A 25690-nucleotide genomic window follows, 5' to 3' on the forward strand; every position below is an offset into this window, starting at 1 on the left:
GCTGTCCCTCTGAAGGACCAAGGGATGAGTATGAGGTGGCTGCTGAAGGGCCTGAACCAGACACCTCCCCGCCACGTTTGTCCCCGGATGACTCAGTGGAGGCTGTGGGTGTGGGCAGGGCCCGCCACTGGGTGAGGCTGTGTGTGCTGTGCGGGCCAGTGGGCACTCGGCCCAGGCATCTGTGAGGAGCGGGCGGACTTTGGGGCAGGGGAACCAGAACACACTAGGTTCAGGCTCTGCCAAAACTAGTGAATCTGAAGACGGGAAGATAAGTCTGTGTTGACGAGGCCCTGCTGCCCTCAAACTGTGCTCAAAATGGCAGCCTGTGGAGCCCAACGTAGGCCCATTAGCAGGAATGTCCGCATAGACCCAAGCCACACACTGCCTCATGAGACCATCATGTTACCATCGTGTTACTGGAACACCTTGCCCGGGGCCCGGCAAGCAGCAGTTTCCAGGGCTGGCTGTCTGGGCCAGGCTGAGGGAGCGTAGCTGACCCTTCTTCTGAAGGGCATCTCGCACTGGTCCTTCCCCACGTCCGGAGCACGGCCCGCTGACAGTCCAGGAAGGACGAGGGGGTGAGGAATGGAAAGTGGAGGTCATCGTGAAGTGACTGGGGGAGGAAACCAAGAAGATGCCTCCAGGGAGGACTGAAGATGCTTTGAAAAGCCCGAGCTTCCCAAGCAGGCTAACAAACCTGGAGAGAAGAGATATTAGAGAGAGATATTGGGAGAGAAGAGATATTAGCCGTCTATGGAGCTTTAATGAGTCTCGAGACCAAGGACCAAAGAAGGCACCAACCCCACAGAATTTAGGGTTTCAAGGAAGTGTGTAAAAGAAGAAAACTGTTTGCCAAGCTGGTTTCTTTTAAGAAATTTATTTAGAAAAATAACCCCCACCCTCTCCCCCCCTCCTCCCTCAATGCCACGGGTCTCGGGCATCATGTCGGGCATCAAACTCTGGATTGGGCCTCCCATCCGCATGGGGGCTCAGCACACACGGACAGGCGGCGACACCACTGGGTGGCCTCCCACACTCGCAGCTGTTCCAGTCTTGTGCTCAATCCTTGTCCGGGCCTCTGCCTCCGGGTCTCCGGATGGAGAGAGGGCCCTGGGGGTGAGGGCAGCCTGGCCACAGTCCGTGTGCCCCTCCTGAGGCCTGCCAGGGCAGCTGGGGGCCGGGGGGCTCCGTCCCCCACCACCCCATGTCTGGAAAGTCAGGGCTGGAAGCGAGGCGAGCTGACGTGAGGCTGGTGGAAGGCGTGGGCGCTGTACACCACGTCGGGGGGCGAGGGCGTGCTGGCGGCCAGCACCGAACATAGGGGCTCATGGCTGCTCAGCACCGATGTGAAATACTTCATCTCCTCCGTGAGCTGCTTGATCTCCTTCCGCAGAGCCGCGTTCTGTTTCTCTAGGTCTTCACTCTCCTGTGCGGAGAAAAGTCAGCACCAGAGATCAGTCTCAAAGAAGGCACAGGATGGGAGGAAGGGGGAGCGGGAGGAGACAGGTTCGCTTCTCACCAGCACAGCCGTGGGGAGGGGCAGCAGTGATTTTTTTTCTGCACGTGTGTGTGCATGTATTTGAGTGGGTCATATGAGAGCGTGGGTGCATTTAGGAACACATGTGTGTGCCCAGATACAAGCTTGAACCCATAAAATTGCTGGTGTTTGTCCATTTGCCCTATAAGGGTGGCAGCTTCGTAGGATCTCACCTGATAGAGGAGCACGTGGGAATGGACGGGAGTGTGTGCCTTCGTGTGTGTGTGTGTATGTGGGTCTCTGCGAGTGTGTATGTGGGGTGAGAGCAGCAAGTGTATATTATGGGAAACAGGCTGACAGGTGAGAGCCTGAAAAAATGGAAAAGAGTTTGAGAGAACAGCTTATACAAATTTCATGCTTTTCCACCCAATGTTATACTGCAAGCTCTCCAAATGTTCCCAGGATGGGCTTTTAGCCTAACGGAGTCCATAGTTAACTGTCTACTTAACCAGATTCTAGAACACCGGGGTCTTTATAAACATCGAGTGGTCAAAACCCACCACACGGTTCAGTTCCAGTCCATTCTGCTGGCTGGTTTCATTCTGCTGGCCAGTCCATTCGAGAGCCTGGTTTAAAGCACCCTGTGTGTGTTCCACCCAGGCGTATGTGCTTTTTTCCAGAAACACCTTTCCCCTGCTGCTAAGAACACCATCAGATAAATGCTAATCAGGCAAACTCTGGGTCCAAGAGTGCTGATTCCTGATCACATCATTAATTAATCAACAATTCCACTCTGGTAATTAGTGTTTACTGGAAAACAAAGCTACCTAAGGGAATTGCATTTCCAATGTGATTTGAAGGTTCACATTCCTTGAGTCAACCAAACAGATTGACTCATCTAATCCCTGGTGCCACAGAGGAAGGGAAAAGGGCATTGGAGAGGTAAAAGTAAGTTACACTTCAATTCAAAAATCAACCTGAGTTGGCAACCAGGCCTTAATATTTCTAGTTTTGTTTGACTTAGGTCAGCATGGCCATAGTATTAGAATTATTTGAAGGGCTTATTAGAGTTTCAGGCAGTTCTTGAAATCTAGAGATTTGAACTCAGTGGGTTTGGGATTTGGGGTAAAATCTGGGAATTCACTGAATTTTTAACAAGTGCCCCAGGTCATTCTAACTAACGATCAGGCGAGTTTAAAAACACAAGTTAAACACACTATTACATTGGTTTTAATCAGTCAAGCGCGTACCCAGTGCCTGTTTGTTATGTGCCGGGCACACAGTATGAACTCAAATATCTGTTGATTGACTGGCTAATGACACCGATGGCTGGATGAACAGTTGACTCAAAACCGTGATGGGCAGTGAGCAGGTGTAAGATAACTTGCCGTTTAAGAGGTGCCTTACATAACCCACCAGGAGCAGGAGCTGTGGTCCAATGAGAGAGCTAGGTAGGCTGGCGACTGCCCTAATCCGTGAACCCCAGGGTTCCTTTTTAAGTGGCAGAGGAGCTTATGCCTGCGGCCGTACCCATCAGGCCAGCTTCCATCCACTCGTGAAGGACCGATGCAAGCAGGCTCAGCCCTAGCCTGGCATTTCCTGTGTGTGGCTTTGAGCTAGAAAATGGTGCCGAGGTCAGTACAAAGGAAACCGCCGTCTCTGAAATGGGATGGGGGTGGGCAGGACACTCAGACCCACGACGGTGGAGTCAGAGGCACCGGCTTCTTCGGCGAGGTACGGGGGGGGGCTCCCTTATCTTACCATTTCCTTGTTTCCAGGCACATCCCAGAGGCAGGGCATCCCCTCTTTACCGAAAGGTAAGAGAAAGCAACCCATGAGACTGGTGGGGGGGTGGTTTTAAGACGGGAACTGGGGGCCGGGAGTCCTCGCCCCTTCCTCCAGCCCTTTTCTTCGCCCCCTCTGAGAGTTTCCACTGGTGACAACGTTTACTGTAAATTCTGTGCTCTGAAGAGCCTGGGCAAACCCCGAGGCAGAAGGGAGGGGTGGGGTAGGCGGGCCACAGGGACCAACCGCTCTGACCTTCTCCCCGCCTAGAGGCAGGCCCAGCTTTCGGGAAGTGACAGCCCGTTCTTCCTCCTCCCCAAGCGAGCTCTCTTGAGCTCTCTCTAGCTTTCGCTCCCCACCGCCACCCCCCACCCCCCTCCTGGCTTGCAGATCCCAGAGCTCTGCGAGGGGGTTCACAACCACCGCTGCCTCTGACCAGAAAACAACCACCTGTGACAAGAAGCTTGTCTTTACCTTGGGAAGCAAGACGGTTTCCTGCTAGGGCCCCAGAGAAACCAGACCAGGCAGCCTAGGGGCCATGCAGCCAGCCAGACACTGGCAAGAGCACGAGTTCGACTTCCCTTGCGGGAGGAAGTGGCTGGGGGGCGGGGGTGGGGGGGCTCCTCCCAACATGTCCCCGGCTCAGTCCACTCTGACCCTCCCTGGGGCAGTCATGCCCTGGAAAGCACTCACACGGGGACAAACTAGCCAAGGCGGCCAATGGGAGCAGGTGTTTACTCACAGGTACAATGACCACATCCCCCCAGTGGTAGCTGGAAACCCAGGACTCAGCGGGGAGGGGAGAGGAATGTTTGGGAAGGAAACTTTGGCCTCTCACACGCAGTCAGGGAGCGGCAGGCCGGCATCCGGGCTTCTGCGTGAGCTGCTTTCCGCTTTTCGGAATTCCTTTCTGTCCTTCAGGCTCCTCACGGTAACCCCCTGAGATGGACACGGGAGGCCAGCCCTTGCCATGATCTCCACTTTTCAGATGAGGCCAACTGAGACCCTGGGACAAAGCTACCCAAAATACCCCCTCCGAATGACCACAGGCTGGTGGCGGCAGCTGCTGGGAGAAAGGGCTTTGGAATTTGCCTCAAGACACTGATTTTATCAGAGGTCCAGACACTTCAGCGACTGACCCAAAGCCCCATAACCACATAGGGGCAAGAGAGGGTTTGGCTCGAGCCTTTCCCATCTTCAGCCCCGTTCTCCCTCTGGCATGCCCAATGCTTCCCCCTGAGAGACTGGTGGCTTAAGTGACCGAAGGTCTTCAGAAATCAGTAAGAAGTCCTCGGCTGCCCTAGAGTGTCCCAAAAGAGCACTGGGTCCCGATTTTGGTGATCTTTAAACACCACACTGGAACCCCGAGTTGGTGACACTCTTCTAGTTGAGGAGCAGATCGTCTGCATTCCTGCCCAGAGATGGGAGGGAATCCTCTGTCCAGCTACTCTTTCAGAGAGCCCACTCACAGCTAGGCCTTCCTCCACACGCAGCGTGAGGTCCAGAGCCCATGGCGACAGCGGGTTCCATCAGCAGTAACTGGGGACTGGCTGGTTAGGTGAGCCTCTGTGACTCACTTTCCCTCTCTGAGCCCCTGTTCCTGTTAGAACAGGAAGACTGGACCGCAACAATGATTCTCAACCTTGGCCACACCCTGGGATCCGTGGGATCCCCTGGGGATCTTTACCAGTCCTGGTGCCTGATTCTGATTTAAACAGTCTGGGGTGCAGTCTGGCATTGGGTTGCTAGAGGCTCTCAGTGCAGTGAATACTGAAAAACATTAGAAGGAACCATTATCTTAGAAAATCTCCAAGCCCTTGTCGACCCTCAAATATTTCAGATTCCAAGTTAAATACCTGAGTGTATGAGCCTTTAACCCGGTCCACTTGTTAGGAAGGAGTGTGTGTGAACGCCAAGAGAAAGTCGCAGGGGGCAGAGGGACGTAGACTCAATTTATACAAGAAAAATTAGTGGAAACCAAATTTTTAAAAGAATAGTCTAGCTTGACTTCATAACTCACATTTATTGAATGCTGCCATGTACCAATCACTCTTTTAAGTATTTGGCGGGTATTATTATCTTTAATCTTTGTGGTAGATAACGTGATTATCTACATTTTGCAGAAGAGGACAACCTAAAAGTACAGGGAAGTTAAGTAACCTGTTCAAGGTCACACAGCCTGTGAAGTGGCACCACCACGACTTGAATGAGGCAGCCTGGCTTCAGAGTCTGTGCCCACCCTATTCTCTTTGTCTTTGACGTTTGTTTAAATCTTACGAGGTTTGGTAATTATCTCCCGGGAGGCTTCAGCCCTGTCGGCTTTCCAATTTCATCTTCCCTCTTTCCCGCCTCTTGAAAATCCAGACAATAATGCTCCTAATTCACCCCCAGCCCTGAAGTTACTTGATGCCAACCCTGAACTACAGGCCGCTTGGGGGTGGTTAAGGAAGAGGCTTCATGGGGGTGTGGGAACATTCTGGGAAATTCCCTACTGGAGGGGCTGAAAGGGGGTCACTCAAAGAGCTCACGAATGATGGGGATTCCCCAGACAGTTCCCTTACCCACAAGGAAGCCAGTTAGGACCAAGACCAAGGACAGGCTCTGGCCCAGGCTCCAGCAGGGGCTCTCCAGGCATTGTGAGCAGGTCTGTGGTCCTCCTCCCCGCCGGCTTTGGTTTAGTGCTTTGACCTTCTCCTTGAAGGCTCTAATCATGATTTCCAGAAGAGTGAAAATAGTCCCTGCGTGTTCCTCTTCAACAGAACACGTAGTCATTTATCGATGGGGTGACCTTTTAGCTCTCACCTACACTTAAACATGAGAATGGTGAGTGAAGCTTATCTCTCACACCTAAATACGTTCAGTCTCCAGCAGTCACCGATCCACCAAACACAGATACAGCGGGGAGCCCACCGTTTCTGGAGAAGTCTGCGAACCGGTGTAGGACGTTTCCCAAGCCCTGGGAGGATCTGTGCCTACCCCTCCCACCAGTCCCGGGGGAACTGGCCCCAACTCCTCTTCCTCACCCAATGAGGAGCAAAGAATCATCAAGCCACAGGTCTTTGCACTGAATAACAAACAAGTCCGATTCTGAAGAAATCTCTACTGTCCTAACCTCCTCCTCCTTGCTTCCCTCCAGAGAGCGAGAAAGAGAATTGATCAAATGCTCAGCTTCTCTTGTAGCTGGGCAAGACCATGTGACAGATTCTGACCAATAAGATTTAAGTTGAAGTACCTGGGGGTAGAGCTACCCTTTCCAAATGAAAAGGTAAAGCCTCACCAGGACAAAAGCCACCCTCCCTCAACCCAGATTGGTGCCCGGAGGTCTAGAAGCTACATTGCAGCCTTGAGGATGAAAGTCGCATAGCGAGGATACCTGCACACAGACAGAAGTAGCCCGGTTCTTTGATGACATTCTTGCACTTGGCCCTGACCTGTCCATTCTGAATTCCTTGTCCAAGACTTAGTGATGCCTGTTTGACAGTCTTTCTATTACTTGTAGCTGAATGGAATCCTGACCAATATCTCAACCTAGGAAAGTTACCACTAGCAAGCCCAATTCCAAAAAACAAACGACTAGTAATTGCCACGAACACAAAGGTTTGAATTAAGTTTGTTTTTTTTTTTTTTCCTTCAATCCTGCCAGTCCTCTGGGGACAGTGTCTGGGTACATATACGCCCCCAGTTGTCCCAGACTCACTCTGCATGTTCTACCACAAGCACCTGGCTGCACACTTAAGTCACCTGAAGAGCTTCAAAAAAATTTTAACTCCTGAACTTCACCCCTGTAAGAGGTTCCAATTTGATTGTCCTCAAGCAGGTCTCAGGCATCAAGACTTGAAAAGAAAACACTTTGCAGGTGAGCTTAATGAATCATGTTCATAGCTGGTTCCTCTTAAAAATATATATGACAGAGGAGGGGCGCCTGGGTGGCTCAGTGGGTTAAAGCCTCTGCCTTCGGCTCAGGTCATGATCCCAGGGTCCTGGGATCGAGCCCCGCATCGGGCTCTGCTCAGCGGGGAGCCTGCTTCTTCCTCTCTCTCTGCCTGCCTCTCTGCCTACTTGTGACCTCTGTCTGTCAAGTAGATAAATAAAATCTTTAAAAATATGTATATACATATGACAGAGGAATAGATAAAGAAGATGTAGTGTTTATATATACAATGGAATATTACTCAGCCATCAAAAAGAATGAAATCTTGGGACGCCTGGGTGGCTCAGTTGGTTAAGCGGCTGCCTTCGGCTCAGGTCATGATCCCAGCGTCCTGGGATCGAGTCCCACATCGGGCTCCTTGCTCTGCAGGGAGCCTGCTTCTCCCTCTGCCACTCTGTCTGCCTGTGCTCACTCTCTCTCTCTCTCTGACAAATAAATAAATAAAATCTTTAAAAAAAAAAAAAAAAAAAAAAAGAATGAAATCTTGCCATTTGCGATGGCGTGGATGAAACTAGAGGGTATTAGGCTAAGTGAAATAAGTCAGTCAGAGAAAGATAAATACCATATGATTTCACTCATATGTGGAATTTAAGAAACAAAACAGATGACCATAGGGGAAAGGAAGGAAAAATAAAATAAGACGAAAACAGAGAAGGAGACAAACCATAAAAGAGTCTTAACTATAGGTAACAAACTGAGGGTTGCTGGAGGGGAGGTGGGTGGGGGGATGGGGTAACTGGGTGATGGGCATTAAGGAGGGCATTTGACATAGTGAGCACTGGGTATTATATGCAACTGATGAATCACTAAATTCTACCCCAAAACTAATAATACAGTATATGTTAACTAAATTGAATTTAAATAAAAAATCAATATATATGTAATGATATAAATATAGGCAATGTTTACTTTTATTAAATTTATATATTTATATTTTTATTTTATTAAATATTTTTATCTTAATATATATAGGATAAATCATGTAAATATAATACAAATAACTTTAGAAAAGTGGGAGAATGTTTCTAAGTCAAAAAAATCTTTTGAAAGTAAATGTTTGTTTAAGGGAAAGTGCCTCTCTATTGCACTGCTATTATATTTGGTGAAAACAATTTCAAGTAGCCCAGAACAACTCATTGTGATGATGGAAAAGCAGGAGGTAGGGTATCTATTAGAATCTCATTAATGATAACTTTATCTAACTAGTTACCCTTTAGATTGTTGAGCTCTGTGAGGGTCTATCGCTGTCTTCACTGTTTTGTCATCATTGACTAGGACAGTGCTTGGCACATAGTAAGTGTTTGATAAAATCCTGTTGCTTGACTGCCAAATTAGACTCTAATAATTTACCAAACCCTGCATATGGAGAATCTTTTAATGATGTCCATGAAACTTCCAATGGAGTGTTTAACCAAGACTTTAATATCTTTTATAGCTTCTACTTTATATGGTTACAAATGAGTTTAAGAGATTCCCCATTTAAAAAAGGCCCAGGTTAGATCTCTATTTAACAACACTTCTGTTCCCCAAAATAAAGCTATGGGTGGGAGTAGCAGAATTAACAGCATTTTAAGAACTCTGCGTATAGTTTCCTTAACTGGAACTTGATTTTCCCCATCCATACCAAATGCAGGGGACTTGCCCAGCGGTGGCGGCAAAAAGCCAGGCCAATGAAACCCTTAGTGCTCTTAAAGCTTTTATAAACAAGTGGAAGGAAGGGCATATGTTTTCATCTATAATAATACATCTGATATCTTCATCTGATTGACTTATAGGAAAATGCCAAGTGCTGGGTGCCTGGGTGGCTCAGTAATTAAGCTGCTGCCCTCGGCTCAGGTCATGATCCCAGGGTCCTGGGATCCAGGCCCACATCAGGCTCCCTACTCTGCAGGAAGCCTGCTTCTCCCTCTCCCAGTCCCCCTGCTTGTGCTTCCTCTTTCTCTGTGTCTCTCTGTCAAATACGTAAATAAAATCTTTAAAAAAAAATGCCAAGTGCTTTGCATTCAAATGAATGAATAAATATTAACCTTCACCTCAATGCAAAACAAAACAAAACAAATACACTATTGCTTTGTTTTTGTCTTTGACCTGTCATTGAGCTCCTGAACAGCCCAGTGAGGTGTTACTGCTTTCCAGTCTGTAGATCAGAGTTTAGGTTCAGATACATGCCCCAGGCAGATCTGAATTAGTTTTTCTGACCCACCCCCTTCCCATCGGGTTCCTGCTCCCTGCGGCTCGAGCACCCCTGTTCCTGAGCCTCCCATGCTCTCAAAGGCCTGGTCCTGCAAGGCATCTTTCTGACTCTTGACTGGCCACACAAAGTTTGGCCTCAAGGCTCTGCTGTGATCGGAGATCCCCCAGATCTTTCCAGTCTCTTTCTCGCACCACATTTGATCTCAAATATCAGGGTCTCAGACAGACCTTCCTTGATCACTGTCCTCACCCACCCCTTAACCACATTCAACATTGCACTATTTGATTTTATTTGAAGTTCTCTTCACTTGGTTTGATTAGCCTGTCCATTTATTTGCCTGTTTTCCAGGGTGACGTCCAGTTGAATGTAAGGTCCATGAATTCAGGAGCTCTGTCTTGTCCCTGTTGTACTCTCAGTGCCTGGAAAAAACCATACCTGGCACGTAGGACGCTAATATATACTTGTTGAGTGGCTTGATCATCTCTTCTAACACTGGATCGAGTACTGGGAAATTGGCCTTTGTTTATAGAATTTTCTGGACTGTCCCACCTCTAACCAAAATGTTTTCTGGGTACTTGTACCAGCTGAGCACCCAGAAAACATTTTGGTTAGAGGATCCTCAGTTGTAAGAAAGTGTACTTTGGCCCTAGGAATCTAGTCTCCTCTGCTTGGTTCTGAACTTTATCCTACTTTTGAATAAATATCTTGCTTTGTAAGAGCTCCAGGTCACCCTCCTTAATTTCCCTAAACTGAGAGTGATGAAATATGTACTGGGACAGTCCCAGTCCATACCTGTTGTCCTGGGGTCATTCTTATGTGTGCTCTTTTCACCTCCAAAAGTGTTCCCGTTTGGAGGATAAATGGTAAGATTTACTAAAACTTGACCCTCAAATTCTAGCTCAATGATACATTGCTGCCCTTGTCCTCAGTGTCCTCCTGAGTTCACACAGATCTCTAACCATTTTCTTGTTTTTAAATAAAAAATATACAGTATAACTACATTTAAGATATTTTTTAAAACTCATACCCACCCACGATCCTAGTACTTTTAGCACAACTGTTTTCATTTGCACATATTGACATCTTTTTAAGAAACGCATACTTATTTTTATGAAATTTCAAACATTGTAAATATGATTTGTATTTTGCTTTGTCATGACTTTGTCACATCTACATCATCACCATAATTATCATTTTTAATGACTATGTCATCACATGGAAGAGCCACAATTTACCTAAAATGGTTTCTTTAATGTTGGACATTTTGGTTGCTATCAAAACGTTGCTATTATAAACAATGCTGCAATGAACATCTTGACCCATAATGGGTTTTGTTCAATCATTTCCTAGGATAAATTTGTAGGAGTGAGATTAGGGGGGCAAAGGACATGGCCAGTCTTCCATTTCATGATTGTAATGCTGTAAAAGGTTACATAAGATATACAGTGTCATCAGCAGTGAACATATAAGTCAATGTTACTACAACCCCTTTGGCATTTAAGCACTATAATTTTAAATAATATATTTTGCCAATTAGACTTCTGAAGTTTTCTTAATTTCTTTTTTTTTTTAAAGAGTTTTAAAATTTATTTGAGAGGAAGAGAGAGAGAGAGAATGCACAAGAGGGGGTGGGCAGAGGGATAAGGAAAAGCAGACTCCCCGCCGAGGAGGGAGCCCAGTGTGGGGCTCTGTTCCAGGCTCCTGGGATCATGACCTGAGCTGAAGGCAGATGCTTAACCGACTGAGCCACCCACGTGCCCCAAGCTTCTTAATTGCATTGTAATTTTATAAATTATTGATTACCAAGGAGGAAGAATTTTCTATGTGTCTGTTCCCCAGTACAGCATACTCAACCAGGGACAATTTTGCCCCCCCAGGGGACATTTGACAAGGTCTGGAAATATTTTTCATCATCACAACTGTGGGGTGAGCTGCTGCTACTGGCATCTAGGAGGTAGATTTTCTATTTTACATGCACAGAACAACCCCCTCTCCCAATAAAGTATGATACGACTCAAAATGTCAATAGTGCTGAGGTTGAGAAAGTCTTAATGTGTATCATTTTCACAATCAGAATAGAAAATTGGGTTATTTTCATTTTGGTAGGAAAAACGTTACACAAGCTTTCTGTTCATAGCTTCTGCCCACTTACCTATTGGAGTCTTGAAGTTTTTCTTAAAAAGGATGTTCTTTCTATGGTATAAATATGAAATCTGCATTTATTTAATTTGATGCAAATATTTTCCCCAATGTAGTATTATGCTTTTAATTTTGGATTACAACTTTAAGACCTTTTTAACATAAAGGAATACTTAAACTTCAGTCCCTCTCAACCTTGGACTCTCTTTCTCATCTCTTGCTGTATATAGTTGGGTTCTATTATAAGATTGTCTAGGTCATTCAGACCCTCTGGTTAATGGCTCACTTCTTGGCTTACCCTTTGCAAAAGGACATGTAAGAGCAACACCATCTGCATAGCAAAGTCCTGTTCAACACAGCGGTACAAAACAAAAGCAAATGGTAGGCAGGCAAGAGGTTTGGGTTCTTGGGTGTCCTGAGAAAGACCTTGGTGTCCCCATGGGTTACATCGCAGGTTAGTCTATAGCATCTCTGACTTTTCTGTGATCTTATACACAAGGGAATATAACCATAATTATTGTTAGTCCCCCTCCCCCAAGCTACCATGTGGACCCAAAATGAGACTCTACAGATATCCAACCATCTGAAGGGGACTTTGTCCTCTGGAACCAATCTATGCCCCCTAGGAAGCAAGGTGTCAGACTGAGTCCCACAGAGGAAACTAAGAAAATCCCTGAGCAGCTTAGAAAAGGACTTTTTGATGAGACTCCCATTCTTTTCAGGAGAAAGACATTTGGGTACTGCTAACCGCAGCTTTGTGAAGACTCCTGCTTGAATGGGCACTGTCAATTTGTGACCTGGGACCTGTAATCTCATTTGAACAGAAATTCTTTATAAATGTCAGGACTGGTGTGGAGTTGGCCTCCTCTCAAATATGCCTCCCAAACTTAACCATACTGACTCATCATCAGTGGTACAAGCTTTTAGGGGTGGTGGATTGCCTTGACATGTTTTTTTTTTTTTTTCCCAAATGAAAATAGTCTACTAGTTTATTGTTCTTATTTTTAAAATGGCATACATTCATCACAATAAAAAATGTATAGAAAAATACCAGAGTAAGGTAAGCTACTCAAAACTCAACCACTCAGAAAGAACCACTATTAGCATTTTGGAGAATATCTTTCCAGATATTTCTTTATGCATGCAAACGTGCCCCAAACCCACAAATTTTACATGAACGGGATTAGACTCTGCATACTCTTCATAAGTTGCTGTTTCTTCCCTCAGTGCTATGTCATTGATATCTTTCAGGGCTATAGATCTACATAGTCATTTTTAGTGGCAGTATAAAATTCTAGTGTCTGAATGTATCATAATATAGTTTAATCACTTCTCGTTGGGCATATGTCCAATTTTATAGTATTGATAAAGTATTTATCAGTTCATGGTGTTCATGATGAATTAGGCATCTTTGTGTATCATTTTTCTTTCAAACTCTTATAAGTAGAATTGCTGTGCCAAGGAGTGTTCTCTTATGAGATAGATGTCAATATTTACTGCAACACAGCTTTCTTTAAAAAGGGTTTCAGGGGCGCCTGGGTGGCTCAGTAGTTAAAGCCTCTGCCTTCGGCTCGGGTCATGATCCCAGGGTCCTGGGATCAAGCCCCACATTGGGCTCTCTGCTCAGCAGGGAGCCTGCTTCCCCCTCTCTCTCTGCCTGCCTCTCTGCCTACTTGTGATTTCTGTCTGTCAAATAAATAAATGAAATCTTGAAAAAAAGGGGGGGCTTCGATGGATATATTGATATATTTCATAGAGACTTTAGTTTCTTGACTAGGCCTAATGTGGAGAAGGAACAAGTGTGAATTTTGGAAGATGTTCCTCAAAGAACAAAAAAGTAAAGTCAGAAAGAGACTCAAGGAGGATATCAGAGAAGATGAATACATCTTCATGAGAGTCTGAAGGAAGAGGCAGTATCGTGTAATGGTTAGGGAGATGGGCTCTAAAGTCAGTCAGACCTAAATACAAGCTGTGTGACCTTGGACAAGTTACTTAACCTAATGCAAAAATGATATTACAATGATAATACAAAAAACCAGGTTTTTGAGCAGATTAAATGAGATACCATAGGTAGAGCACTTAACGCACAGTGCCTGGTACATAGTCATGTATTTAATTAGTACGTTTTTAATAAAAAGAAATTCATAGCAACAGAGGCCCAAGACAAATGCCTCTTTTCCACAGGTGGTTGGCTGGTTTTCACTGAATTTTTTAAGGATGGAACAGCCAGAACATTCCTTCTGTGTTTTTTTGGTTTTGACCTACGCCTTCTCTATGCCAACAAATCTTATGGCATGGTCTTCCAGAGAGAAAGCGAAGACCTCCAGGAGTGAAAAAGGACCACAAACAGCTTTCTCTTCCAGTATTCTCCAGAAGACCAAGAACAATAGCGCCATTCTAAGGGGGCCTGGGGGTTGACATCTTCATTGAGCTGCTTTTCCTCCATTACTCAATTTTCCTCTGATTGTAAATACGTTTTTTTCTCACAGCAATAGCTGTAAGCTTCATTTCATGCATAATTTATACTCATAACATTTGTTATATATGGCCTTAAAATATATCCTGCAACCTATAAATGTTTCTCTTTTTTTAGACTCGTCCGAGACTCCTTCAGGAGCGAGCCCCAGGAAAGCAACTTTCCCACCCCCAGCCAAGGGAGTACCCAAGTTCCAGCTCTCAGGTTTGGCCCTGTTACTCTACCTTGCATCCTGTTCCACTCTTGAGGCCAGATCTGACTTGTCAAAGGCATAGCTCCGGGCTAATATTACTGTCTGCCCACCATCTCTTCTACCTTTAGCCTTTTCATGAACAAAGCTGCTTAGCTGATCTCAACTCTCTTTCCCACTGACCTAGGACACTGACTCAAAATCCTTCAAGCCCCTGCAATCAACCAGGACGGTCACACAAGTGACACTGATTTGCCATCCCTTGTAGAGGCTTATCCGTGCTGTAGACTTTAGGGTCCCTCCTGACAAACCCCAACGGACAGTTGGTTCTCCCAAAGGATTGAGATATTTATGTAGGATGTTTAAGAGATAAAATGTCACAGAGGAAGATGATTCAATGTTTGAAGTCAAATTAGAAATCATCCTAATGCATATGTAGTAATGATCGATGTTGAGAATGTAAATATCTATATTATAAAAATAAAAGCACATGATAAAAACATCCAAACTCTATAAAAAAGGGAAAAAATGCACAGTATCTCTCCCCTGCTTTAGACCTTCTATCCTACTTTTTAGAAATGAGTGTTAACCTTGGGGGAAGACCTTTTTGAAAAAATTTAAGTTCATACACACATGCACATATATGTTTTTCTTTCTATTAAAAACGTACATGGGAGCAAACTATGAACTACATTCACATCTTTTTCACTGAAGAGTATAGAATCTGGGGGCGCCTGGGTGGCTCAGTGGGTTAAGCCTCTGCCTTCAGCTCAGGTCATGATCTTGGGGTCCTGGGATCAAGCCCCACATCAGGCTCTCTGCTCAGCAGGGAACCTGCTTCCCCCTCTCTCTCTGCCTGCCTCTCTGCCTACTTGTGATCTCTCTCCCTGTCAAATAAATAAAAATCTTAAAAAAAAAAAAGAGTGGGGCGCCTGGGTGGCTCAGTGGGTTAAAGCCTCTGCCTTCAGCTCAGGTCATGATCCCAGGGTTCTGGGATCGAGCCCCACATCGGGTTCTCTGCTCAGCGGGGAGCCTGCTTCCTCCTCTCTCTCTGCCTGCCTCTCTGCCTACTTGTGATCTCTCTGTCAAATAAATAAATAAAATCTTTAAAAAAAAAAAAAAAAAAAAAAAAAAAGAGTATCGAATCTGGATTACCTTTTCAGATTAACACATTCAGATGTAACTTATTTTAACAACTCCATTGTATTCCTCCGAATGGACTGCTATAGTTCATTTAATTAGTTCCTTATCCATGGATATTTATCTTGTTTCCAGTCTTTACTATAAGAAACAATGCAGCAATGATTATTTTCACATGTACATAACTGTGTAATCTGTAGGTACATTTGCAAATAGACTTCTAGATGTAAAACGGCCAGGTTACAGTGTTTTTGATGGACATGGTTAAATTGCCTTCTAATGGAGTTGTACCAACATACTCCCACTAGTAGTGTGTGGTGGTGCCTGCTTCTCCATTGTCTGGACAACATCCCATATTAGCAACATTTTTTGTCTTTGCCAGTCCCGCAGGGAATCTCACTGTTGCTTTAATTGTCATTTCCCTAAGTGAGGTCTGGAATCTTTTCCATATTTATTTGCTATTTATTTCTCTCTTCCTGTAAGTTGCCCATTTCTTTAAAGATTTTATTTATTTATTTGACAGAGAGAGGCAAAGCGAGAAAGGGAACACAAGCAGGGAGAGTGAGAGAGGGAGGAAGCAGGCTTTCCACTGAGCAGGGAGCCCAATGAGGGGCTCGATCCCAGGACCCTGGGATCATGAGCTGAGCTGAAAGCAGAGCTACTGAGCTACTCAGGCTCCCTGTAAATTGCCCATTTATAATCATTGCTCGTTTTTCTTTTGGATTGCTAATCATTTTCTTATTCATAAGAGCTTTCATATATGAAGTAAACATGCCCTTTTTTGGTCATATGTATTACAGATATTTCCCCAATCCATCATTTGCCTTTGACTTTGCATATTGTATTTTGAATATAGAAATTTCCACTTTTTATGTATAAAGGTAATATATATCAGTTTTTTTCTTTATGGTTTCAGGATTTTGGACTTTATCTGGGAAAGTTCATTCCAAAATAATTTTTCAGTGCTCTCCCCCCCCCCAAGTTTCTTTCTTTTTCTTTTTTTAGTATTTAATCTGTGTGCATGTTGTATGAGAAATGAAGACTCTAGTTTCTTCTTCCCAAAACAGCTAGCCAGTTGTCCCAATTCTATTTATTGAATGATTTGGCTGCCTTCACTGGTTTGAAATGCCATCATCATCATTTTGCATTTGTTCTTGTGTCTTGTTCTTAGAAATTGATAATGTACTTGGGTCTTAAATTTCAGTTTGCTTTGGGATCTCTTTCTGTATTCTCTTCTGCCTAGTGCTCTGTCTTTTCCACATTGTTTTGATTTCTATACTTATAATTCACTTTAATATCTTGTTCAGCTAATTTTCTTTAATTAACCCCCTCTAAAATTTTCCTGGAAATTGTCACATGTTTTTTTCTCACTAAGAACTTAGAATAGCTAATCTAAGTCTCCTCCTTACTTCCAGAAAGTTATATTGGGTTTTTTTGGGATTACATTAAGTTAAATTTCTAGATTATGGAAAATTGCTATTTTTACATTAAGGCAGATCTTTCCACTTATTTGAGTGTTTTTAAAATCACTTAGAATAATTTTAAAGTTTTTAAAAATTAAGCCCTGCATTTTTTTTCGTAAAATGTATTCCTTCCTTTCACTTGCCAGTGTTGGTATTATAAATGGAATCTTTCCTCCCATGAAATTTTCTAGTTGGTTATGGTTTACATATAGAAAAGTCATTACATTTTGTGTTAACTTTGAAAGCTGACAGGGTTCCCTTATTAATTTTAATAATTTTTCAGCTGATCATCTTGGATCCACTTACTAGCATACTTGATATCTTTTGGAGATGAACTGGTCTAGTATGTTTGCAAATTGGAATTTAAGTGAAAACTTAAAAAAATAAAATTTTCATAAGAAATGATATGCCTTTCTCCTTTTTAATCAATGCATTTACTGCGCCTAACAGATTTTATAGTTGTCTGTGGGAGGAAAGGAAATAAGTGTAGCAGGGGCTTGTGTGAAACACCCAACGAGAGAGAATTAAAACAGAATGTGGACTCTGTTGATATCACAGTTATGAAAAGAAGCACCTGAGCCAGTTTATGTGAGGGGTAGTCGATGCCAAAGATGTTCTAAAGTTGGCATAAGATTAAACAATTGTAGAAAGAGGCTCCTTCCCTACTCTGTTTTTTTTTTTTTTTTTTTAAGATTTTTTTACTTAATTGACAGACAGAGATCACAAGTAGGCAGAGAGGCAGGCAGAGAGAGAGAGGGAAGCAGGCTCCCTGCTGAACAGAGAGCCCGATGCGGTGCAGGGCTCGATGCGGGGCTCGATGTTGGGCTTGGTCCCAGCACCCTGGGATCATGCTGAGCTGAAGACAGAGGCTTTAACCCACTGAGCCACCCAGGCGCCCCCTTACTCTGCTTCTTAAAAGCAATCAGTGTTCGGTGTTTTGTTGTAAACCATTTTTAGGATAGATACTGAAAATGTTAAATAGTAAGTATCCCACACTCTCACTGGAGAAATGAAGTAATGCTTTTGGTATTTTAAGAGAGATAATAGTGACAAAGCTGAAACAGAAAACAACATTACCCCAGCCTATGAAGCTAGCACAGCAATACAGACATGGTCTTTATTTGTTTCAATGCTCTCAGTAGCTGGTCTTTAAAATATTGGCAGATGGGTCCTTTGGCTATGTCGTAGAGCGGGAAAGAGCCAGAAAACTGTTCCAGAACCTCAACATGTGGAGCCAAGCATGGAGTCAAGGGTAAACCCAGCTCTCAACCCTAAGAATGCTAGTGGTATACCAGAAGATTTTCTACCTGAATCACAAACATAATTAAGAGGATAATGGTCGGAGAAGATGGGTGATTGCATCTGAAAGGAAATTAACATTTCACACCACAGCCAACCCCTCTGTTTGATGGTGACAGACTTGAATGTTGCTGCCAAAAGCTTTTACCTGAAGTCAAGAAACAAGCTGAATTGGCTGCAGCCCCCAGGCTAGCTTCCCAAAAAGTGAGGATGAATGCTAGGGTGCTCCAAAGAAAAGGCTGGGGAGGAGTTGGTGTCTAGGTGTGGGGACCATGGGAACATTCTAGAGGCTGAGGCTGGAGGTGTGGATGTGACTGTGGTGACTGCATGACTGGGGGCTCTATGCACCCCAAGCCCCAGAGATCTTCTCCATCTAGTCATGGCTAGCATAATCAAGATGGGCCAAGCCTTCTGGTTCTAACTCTTGCCTTACAGAGAGAGAGAGAGAGAGAGATGAGTCTGTTGAAAACCTTGCCACAGCAAAGAACCATACATGTCCCCCTCATTGATACGTCCCCCGGGCTTGGACAAAGACCAGGGGTGGCGCAGCTCATGATAGGGAGGACTCCTCGGCTCATATCAGAAGGAAAGGAGGGGCGCCTGGGTGGCTCAGTGGGTTAAAGCCTCTGCCTTCCTCTCAGGTCATGATCCCAGGGTCCTGGGATCGAGCCCACTTCCAGCTCTCTGCTCAGCAGGGAGACTGCTTCCTCCCTCTCTGTCTCTCTGCCTGCTTCTCTGCCTACTTGTGATCTCTGTCTGTCGAATAAATAAATAAAATATTTTTTAAAAAAAGAAGAAGGAAAGGAGCTCTCATCATTAGAAGTGAGCAGGCATACACTGGGGACCATTTCAGTGGGAGGGGTAGGGGTGGGGGTGGGGGGAGAATGTGTAGAGGAATCTCAAGCATCAAAAATGTGTCTGAACTTTCCAGCCTTTAAGAAATGTCTCAGCCCTGAGATTTTGAGATAGAGAGATAGATAGATATAGATATTTAATTTTCATTGTGATTTTTTAAAAGATTTATTTATTTATTTATTTATTTATTTATTTATTGTGTGAGAGAGTACACACACAAGCAGAGGAAGGGGCAGAGGGAGAGGGAGAAGGAGAGAAGCAGAATCCCCACAGAGCATAGAGCCCAGAGAGAGGTTCCATCTTATCATCCTGAGATCATGACTTGACCTAAAATCAAGAGTCCAACACTTCCTGGCTTATTAGACTGAACCCCCGAGGTGCCCCAGCTATGATTATTTATCTTGCTTCTACAATAATAACTATTATTAAAATTACTCTTATTATACTTAAATTTTTTGAGTATTGTACAGCAGGCACTGCATTGAACCTTTTATATGTGTTGTCTCTATGAGGTAGTCACTGTCATTTCCCAATGAGTAGATAGGGAAACTGAGTGTAGGGGAGATGGAAGGTCTCTAAGATCTGTCACACAGATAGCAAGTGTCAGGGAACTAGGATTCAAACCCTGTACTTTTTTTTCTTTCCAAGCCCTGTTCTTCTGACTGCAGAGCTGCTGAGCGACCCTTACTTTTTACTTTTTTTTTTTTTTTAAATAGTACAAACTTATAAAGCTCACAGTAGTTTTACAGTCTCAGGATATTGCCCGCTTATACAAAGAGGAAGGTTTTATCCTTCCCAATTTTTATATATTTGCTTGCTTTTTGGCTATAAAAAATATTGAATTAGAATCAGACTCAGAGACAAGTGAGTGATCATAGATTTTCAAGCTTCAAATAGTAAACAGGAAGATGTTAGGACCCTCAGCCATGATGAAATCACAGAGAACCCATAAGTAGCATTACCGACCACTTCCCATTTAGGCAGCTGATCATAATTATCACAAAGAAGGGAGAATTTGGTGTCCATTTGTTCTTTTTTTTTTCCATTCCACAAATATTTATGAACTCAAAACTATGTTGGAATGCAATGGAAGATATGCTGAATACGTTTCTCATAAAACATAAGCATCCCGTCAGAGATGTTGGTGCAGACTTTTCTCTGCTTCCTTACAATGCTAAAAGAAGCATCTCTTTCCTCCCCACCCAAACCGCATCTTACTTTTTCCTGATAGAGTTAAAACAACTATTCTAACTGACTGATTGCCATGGTAATCTTTCAAATAAACCCAAACGCACTTATTTTGGGTACCAATTGCCCTTGACCATTGAAGGGAAGGACTAGGATGCGAGAGGTCCGGGAATGGTTCAGGGGGAAGGACAGGAAGGTGGGGTTGGTAGAGGTGGGGCAGGGGATGGAAGAGGAAGGAGCCAGAGAAGTAAGAGCTGGTTGACCAAGGACCAAATGAAGGGGCAGAATGAAGAGAGCTAAAGTATGGGAGATAAGGAGGAAGCACCGCTCTGGGAAGCACACAGCCAGAATTCAGCAACACGACCAGAGCCTTGGTCCTCTGGTGGACTTGCAGTTCAGCATGACCCAAGGCTCCCGCTCAAGCCAGGGCTCAAAGCCTTCTCTAGAAAGTTTGAGAGTGGAGGCAACTCAACCAGTATGGGGACCATCTCAGATAAGTGCACTTGAAACCACATCTTTCACAGACCCCTTGGGACAGCATAAAAGATACTTCAAAATAAAATCATGATGATGTTCCGGAAAGAGGAGTAGGGTGTAGCACCCTACGGACCTCTTTGTCCCAAAGTCAGGGACCAGGGTGACTGCCACTGGCCTCCTAGGGGATGGGACCGTAGGCGATCCCAACACTGGGATCAGGGCTCCCCCAAAGTGTTTGACACTTTCTAAATTCTTCCCAAAGACAGTCCTGCCTTGTGCTCTCTAGGCTCGAGAGGGATAGAGCTCTCTCTGGCTACCCCATCTCTGAGCCGGTGGTCTGCTTCCACCCAGCCTGCCCCCTTCATATGATCGACTCATTGACTCCTCATGCCCTCTCGGGGGTCAGGAAGAAGCGCTCATTTCTTTTTCATCTCCCCGGCTCATTCCGTGCTACTAAATCTCAAAACACCCAGAGGAGAGTCTCTGCTCTGCACCGCACCCTGCAGCCCTACCCCTCCGCTTACCCCCATGCCCCCCCCCCCACACGCTCACGCAGGAAGCCTCAAAGCTGTGGTCCAAGCATCCATGGGTGGTGGAAAGCAAAGCCTAGGCTCCAGAGGCTGAAGAAGGTTCTGGACACTCACCAAGTGCAGGGTGTCGGCTTTCTGTGTCTGCCTCTGCCGGCTCTTCTGGGCAGCAATGCGATTTTTCTCCCTTCTCTGAACTTTCCTGACATCATCAGATGAGTCCTGGGAAGCACAGATGACGGGAATTAGGTGAGCGTGCTCCTCTCTTCGGAGTTAAAGCAGGTTCTCGGGCTGCTTGGAATCTGTCCATCCATCGTTTCATTTCGTCATCTTTTCATTTGCCCACTCGAAAGGCTGAGCCCGAAAGAGGACTCTTCCCCACACTGTTATGCTCCCTTAGGTCCCTATAGCTATTTTGGCCAAAAGCTACAGGAAGAGGAAAAAGACCCTGGGGCCTCGATAGGGCTGTATTTGAAAAAAAAATGGTGAAGGCGATGAAGTGTGTTTTATCACCTCTCCCCCCTTTGGGGCTGCTTCACCCTTACTCTCCCACTTTTGAGCCTAGAATTTTCTTGCTATTTGTTTTCCCCCAAAACTTTGCTGAGCACCTACTATGTGCCAACTTCTGTGCAAGTGCTTTTTCAGAGGTGCTCTTGTTTAATTCCTCAATTCTGTGCAGTTAATATTATTGGTTGATCTTATATGTGCGGAGGATGAGGCTCAAAGGGCTTGCCCAGGGAGCTTCAGTAATCCATCTTCTGATGCTAAGTCTGACACCTTTCCCAGGACTTCCCACCCCTCACTGGTTTGTATTCATGTGTCTTCTGCCACATCCCTGGGCTGAGGTCCCCATCCCAGATCGGCCTCTTTTTCTCGTGCATTCCCTTCATTATGCTCAGTGACCTTGACATTGCCCGTGGCCCTGAGCACAGGCCCTAATACAAACTAGAAGTCGAGAACAGCTTTAATGGTGGTGATTACCTGGCTGTGGCAGGTAGTGGATGGCCGCTTAGGACAAGAGGACCTCTGGGTGTCCTCTAAGTTTATCCCACAGACGGACATGTCCTCTACTTGGACAGAGGTTTCTCCAGCTCCCCGCCCCCCCACCAGATATTGCAGGATGAGTATAGGAGTCTGAGTAAAACCGTCCAGAGTGCCTGCCCTGTTCCCTCTCACGCCCACATAGGATCCAGAGACACTGTTCCTGGGGCAAGACTGTGCTCACCAAGCAGATGTCTCTCGAGTGTGCCCAACACTTCCAGGCCATTGCAGTAGGAGGGCATCGGGTTAGATGGGAAGGAAGTGCTTCTCTCGAAGGGGCATGGGGAACTAGGTTAACATGGAAGCCATGAGTAATTTCCTTCCTAAGAAGAATACAGACTTCCAGGCAGCCTGAGCTGCTGTGATACCATCTGGAGCAGACGACTGGACTCTCTGCCCTCTAGAGGTCTCCACCAGGACTCCTCCTAACCTGCTGCTCTTCTGCGAGACATTGATGACAGATGCTGGATTATCCGTTTTTACACTTTTACTTCGGATGCAGCACCGTCCAAGCCCTCTTGGGTATCTGTGCTAAGGAAAGAATGTGGTTTTTAAACCACAAACTTGGAGCAGAAATGTTAATCCCTTGACTTATCGGGTGAGAATGAAGAAGCCCTTGTCTGGAGAGGGATGTCAAGGAAAGTGGTGCAGAGAAAGCTCCAGAAGCTTTGGGGGCAGGCAAAGTGCCCCCCCCCTTTTTTGGCAAGCCTCAAGCTGAAAACTTTGGACTTGGAAGTCACAATCTCGATTCCAAATGCTCCCAGACTCTCTACCTCAATGGCTCTGGCTTCCCCGAGCGGAGCTGAACTCCTACAGCCAGCTCCAATGCCCTCTCCGGATTCCTCTCCCCATCCAGAAGCCACAGAGGGGAGAGGCTTAGGTGGTAGCTCCCGCATCCCTCTCTACTGGCCCTGCTAGCAGCCGGGACCGTGCCCCAGTAGCTAACATAGATTCTCCTGGGCTCCCTGGCTTCCTCCTCCAGCTTGCCCTTTTCCTCCTCTTTGCTTTTCCCTGCCCCTTCCCTCTCTTACCCTGATGGCTGCCTCCCGCGAAACCACACGCCTGGGCTGGGCATGCCAGCCGCCTCCTTAACGCGGTGCCTCTCGCCTTGGGGAAAGGGGGACCCTTTCCTTTGAGAGACCAGGGTTCCTTGATGCGCATTCTCCTCCTGGCTTCCTAGAAAGCTCCACGGGGTGGGGGCCCAGGGGAGAGGAAGGGGGCAGGCCCCGCTAGGAGTGGAGAGGGAAAGGGGCTTGGGTGGGATGGGTGCAGGAGGAGGGTCTTGGCCAACAGGCGCGGCTTAGCTGCAAACACCACGTCCTGCGACAGGGCGCTCCTGCCCCCAGCCACTTCCTCGCTCCTCCTGGGGCTCCCTGGACGGGGACCTGTAGCCCGAGCTCCGAGGGCCCCCCTCCCGGGAATGAGAAGGTGGGCCGCGGGGAAAGGGGGGACTCTACCTGTTTGCCAGGGGGAGGGGAGCGGCTGAAGCTGGAGTCGCTGCTGTCGGAGCTGTGAGGCATGGCTGCAATCTTCCGGGCTCTGCACACACCCCGGGGGGCCACCGGGCTCTCGGGTCACCAGCCGGCCTCCCTTCCTGATGGCTCCCGGGCCACCAGCTCACCCCCCTGCGCAGCTCCCTCCTCTGCCCGCCCTGCAGCCGCCTCTGCCCCCTGCGTCCTCCTCACTCTGGGGTGCCGAGGCACTGCTCCCCACAGGGACATGTCGCTCGCTTTGGGGCTCGTGTGCGCGCGCTCTCTCTCTCTTGTGGTTTCTGGTAACTCACACTGGAAGTCACATGGGCGGAAACTTAAACAAGTTCGAAGTTAATTTGAGAGAAAATACATATCTGGGAAAAGACCCACAGAATTATATGAAAGGAAGAAAAAAAAAATACACAAAACCCCAGATACCTTCCGACTGTTTGAAAGGCAGAACAGCTCTCTTCAATTGATGAAGATAAAAGAGAAAAACAGCCCAGGCAGGGAAAATCCCCAGCCCGAATTAGCAAGCCCGGCTCCTGTCAACATGGGCAGAGAGGAGAGGGCAGCAGGGAAAGAGTTTCCATTGTCAGCCGACTTGATTTTTAAACCAAAATAAAGCAGTGAGACTGGGATTTCTTTCTGGTTTTTACCCGAAAGCAGCTGCCCATCGTGCCCTGTGGTAGGCCTTCCTCGCCCCTCGCTGTGCAACCTGGTCCTCGCCTGACTACCGGCCCAGAAGAGGCCCCGGGGATCTGAAAGTCTGAAAGCCACCGGCAGGCTCTGGGGTGGATGTTTCAATTGTCTGTTCATCAGCTACGCCTCTCGGCCGCATGCCGCCGTCTGGAGGGAAGAGAAGCCTCTCACGCGGAGGGTCTCCAGGAGCTCAAGACTGGCTTTGAATCTTAATGATTCAAGAAGGTCACCGGGTCAAAGCCCAGAATGGAGGAACAGTAAGAAACAGGGAAATGAGCACTGTACTCGGAGTCACACCAACTGGGATTTGCTTTCTGACTTGATCAGAATGCCTGTGGCCTTGGCTAGCTCACCTAAGCTCGATGCCCCTCTAGCTTCATCTGTAAACGGAAAAGTGATAAAACCTGCCGTGCCCGCCTTTCGGGGCTGTTTTCAGAAGCAAACGATGGCACGGATTAGAATGCCCCCAGCAGACAGTAAAATGCGCTCGGAAGATAGCTGTTTCTTGCAGTGTTTAGTCTTACTGTGAGCACACTTGTAGCATTCTCAGTAAGCAATGCAACACTCACCTGGGCATTTTGGCTTTTGAAAAAGCCCTTGCTTTATTCCCAGTACGGCTGAGAGCCAAATGCTTGCCTTGCTAGTCTTGGGATGGATAGGAAGCATGGCCCTTAAAGGATTTTGTACCCACTGGCTGGATTTCTGTCCTAAGACAATATTGTCCTAACGGTATGTTGAGCAAAACAAAATTCCTTCCCTCCTGAAAGTTATACTCGAGTGCAGGAGACAGAAAGTAAACAAAAGTTAATATAGAATACATCAGCTGGTGACAAGTGTTGTGGAGAAGAAGAAAAGCGGGGGGGTAGGTTAGGGAATTCTGGGGGTCAGTGGGTTGTTTTTTCTACACGGTGGTCAGGAAGACCTCACTGAAAGGGAGCATCTGAGCAGTGACTTGAAGGAAAGGAGGGAACATTCTGGCAAAGACCTGAGGTGTAAGTGTTTGGTGTGTTAGAGGAACAGGAGATGAAGGTGGCAGGTATCAGGCCCAGGTGGTGTAGGGCCCTGGAGGCCATGATGAAAACTTTGGCTTTTATCCTGAAAGCCTTGGGGAGCCTCAGAAATACCACCTTCCTGCTTTTGCTCTGTGGTTCTCTCTACCCTAGCCACTATTTGTGTCCTTCATAGCCCTTATCAAACTTTGTCCAATTATTTTACTAGTTTAATTACTTAGTTTGTTGTCCCTGTTTCCCTCATTCAACTGTTAGCTCCATCTATGAATTTAATTCGACAAATGTTTATTGAACACCTACATGCAGTGTTCGCGTACAGGAGAC

The 25690-nt window shown here is 46.0% G+C and overlaps 1 protein-coding gene and 1 long non-coding RNA gene across 3 annotated transcripts in view; one reads left to right on the plus strand and one right to left on the minus strand.

Annotated features, from left to right (window-relative positions):
• Window positions 1-869: 869 nt before the first annotated feature.
• Window positions 870-23936, minus strand: BATF (basic leucine zipper ATF-like transcription factor). The gene is made up of 3 exons (XM_080808586.1): window positions 23640-23936; window positions 21259-21363; window positions 870-1426 (listed from the first exon to the last, which is right to left on the minus strand). Exons 1-3 carry the CDS (start codon window positions 23700-23702, stop codon window positions 1217-1219), a joined length of 378 nt encoding a protein of 125 aa, XP_080664712.1. The 5' UTR covers window positions 23703-23936; the 3' UTR covers window positions 870-1216.
• Window positions 2842-25690, plus strand: part of LOC308345979 — a 30186-nt gene continuing 7337 nt past the window's right edge. Inside the window, exons 1-3 of one of the 2 annotated variants that reach the window (XR_013967126.1) lie at window positions 2842-3111; window positions 3256-3294; window positions 14120-14206. This is a non-coding gene — a long non-coding RNA (uncharacterized lncRNA). Of the gene's footprint in view, window positions 3112-3255; window positions 3295-14119; window positions 15241-25690 lie in introns of those variants that run through there. The other variant, XR_013967127.1, reaches the window with a different exon arrangement.

This window comes from Martes martes, assembly GCF_963455335.1.
Source record: "Martes martes genome assembly, chromosome: 7".
Lineage (NCBI taxonomy): Eukaryota > Metazoa > Chordata > Mammalia > Carnivora > Mustelidae > Martes > Martes martes.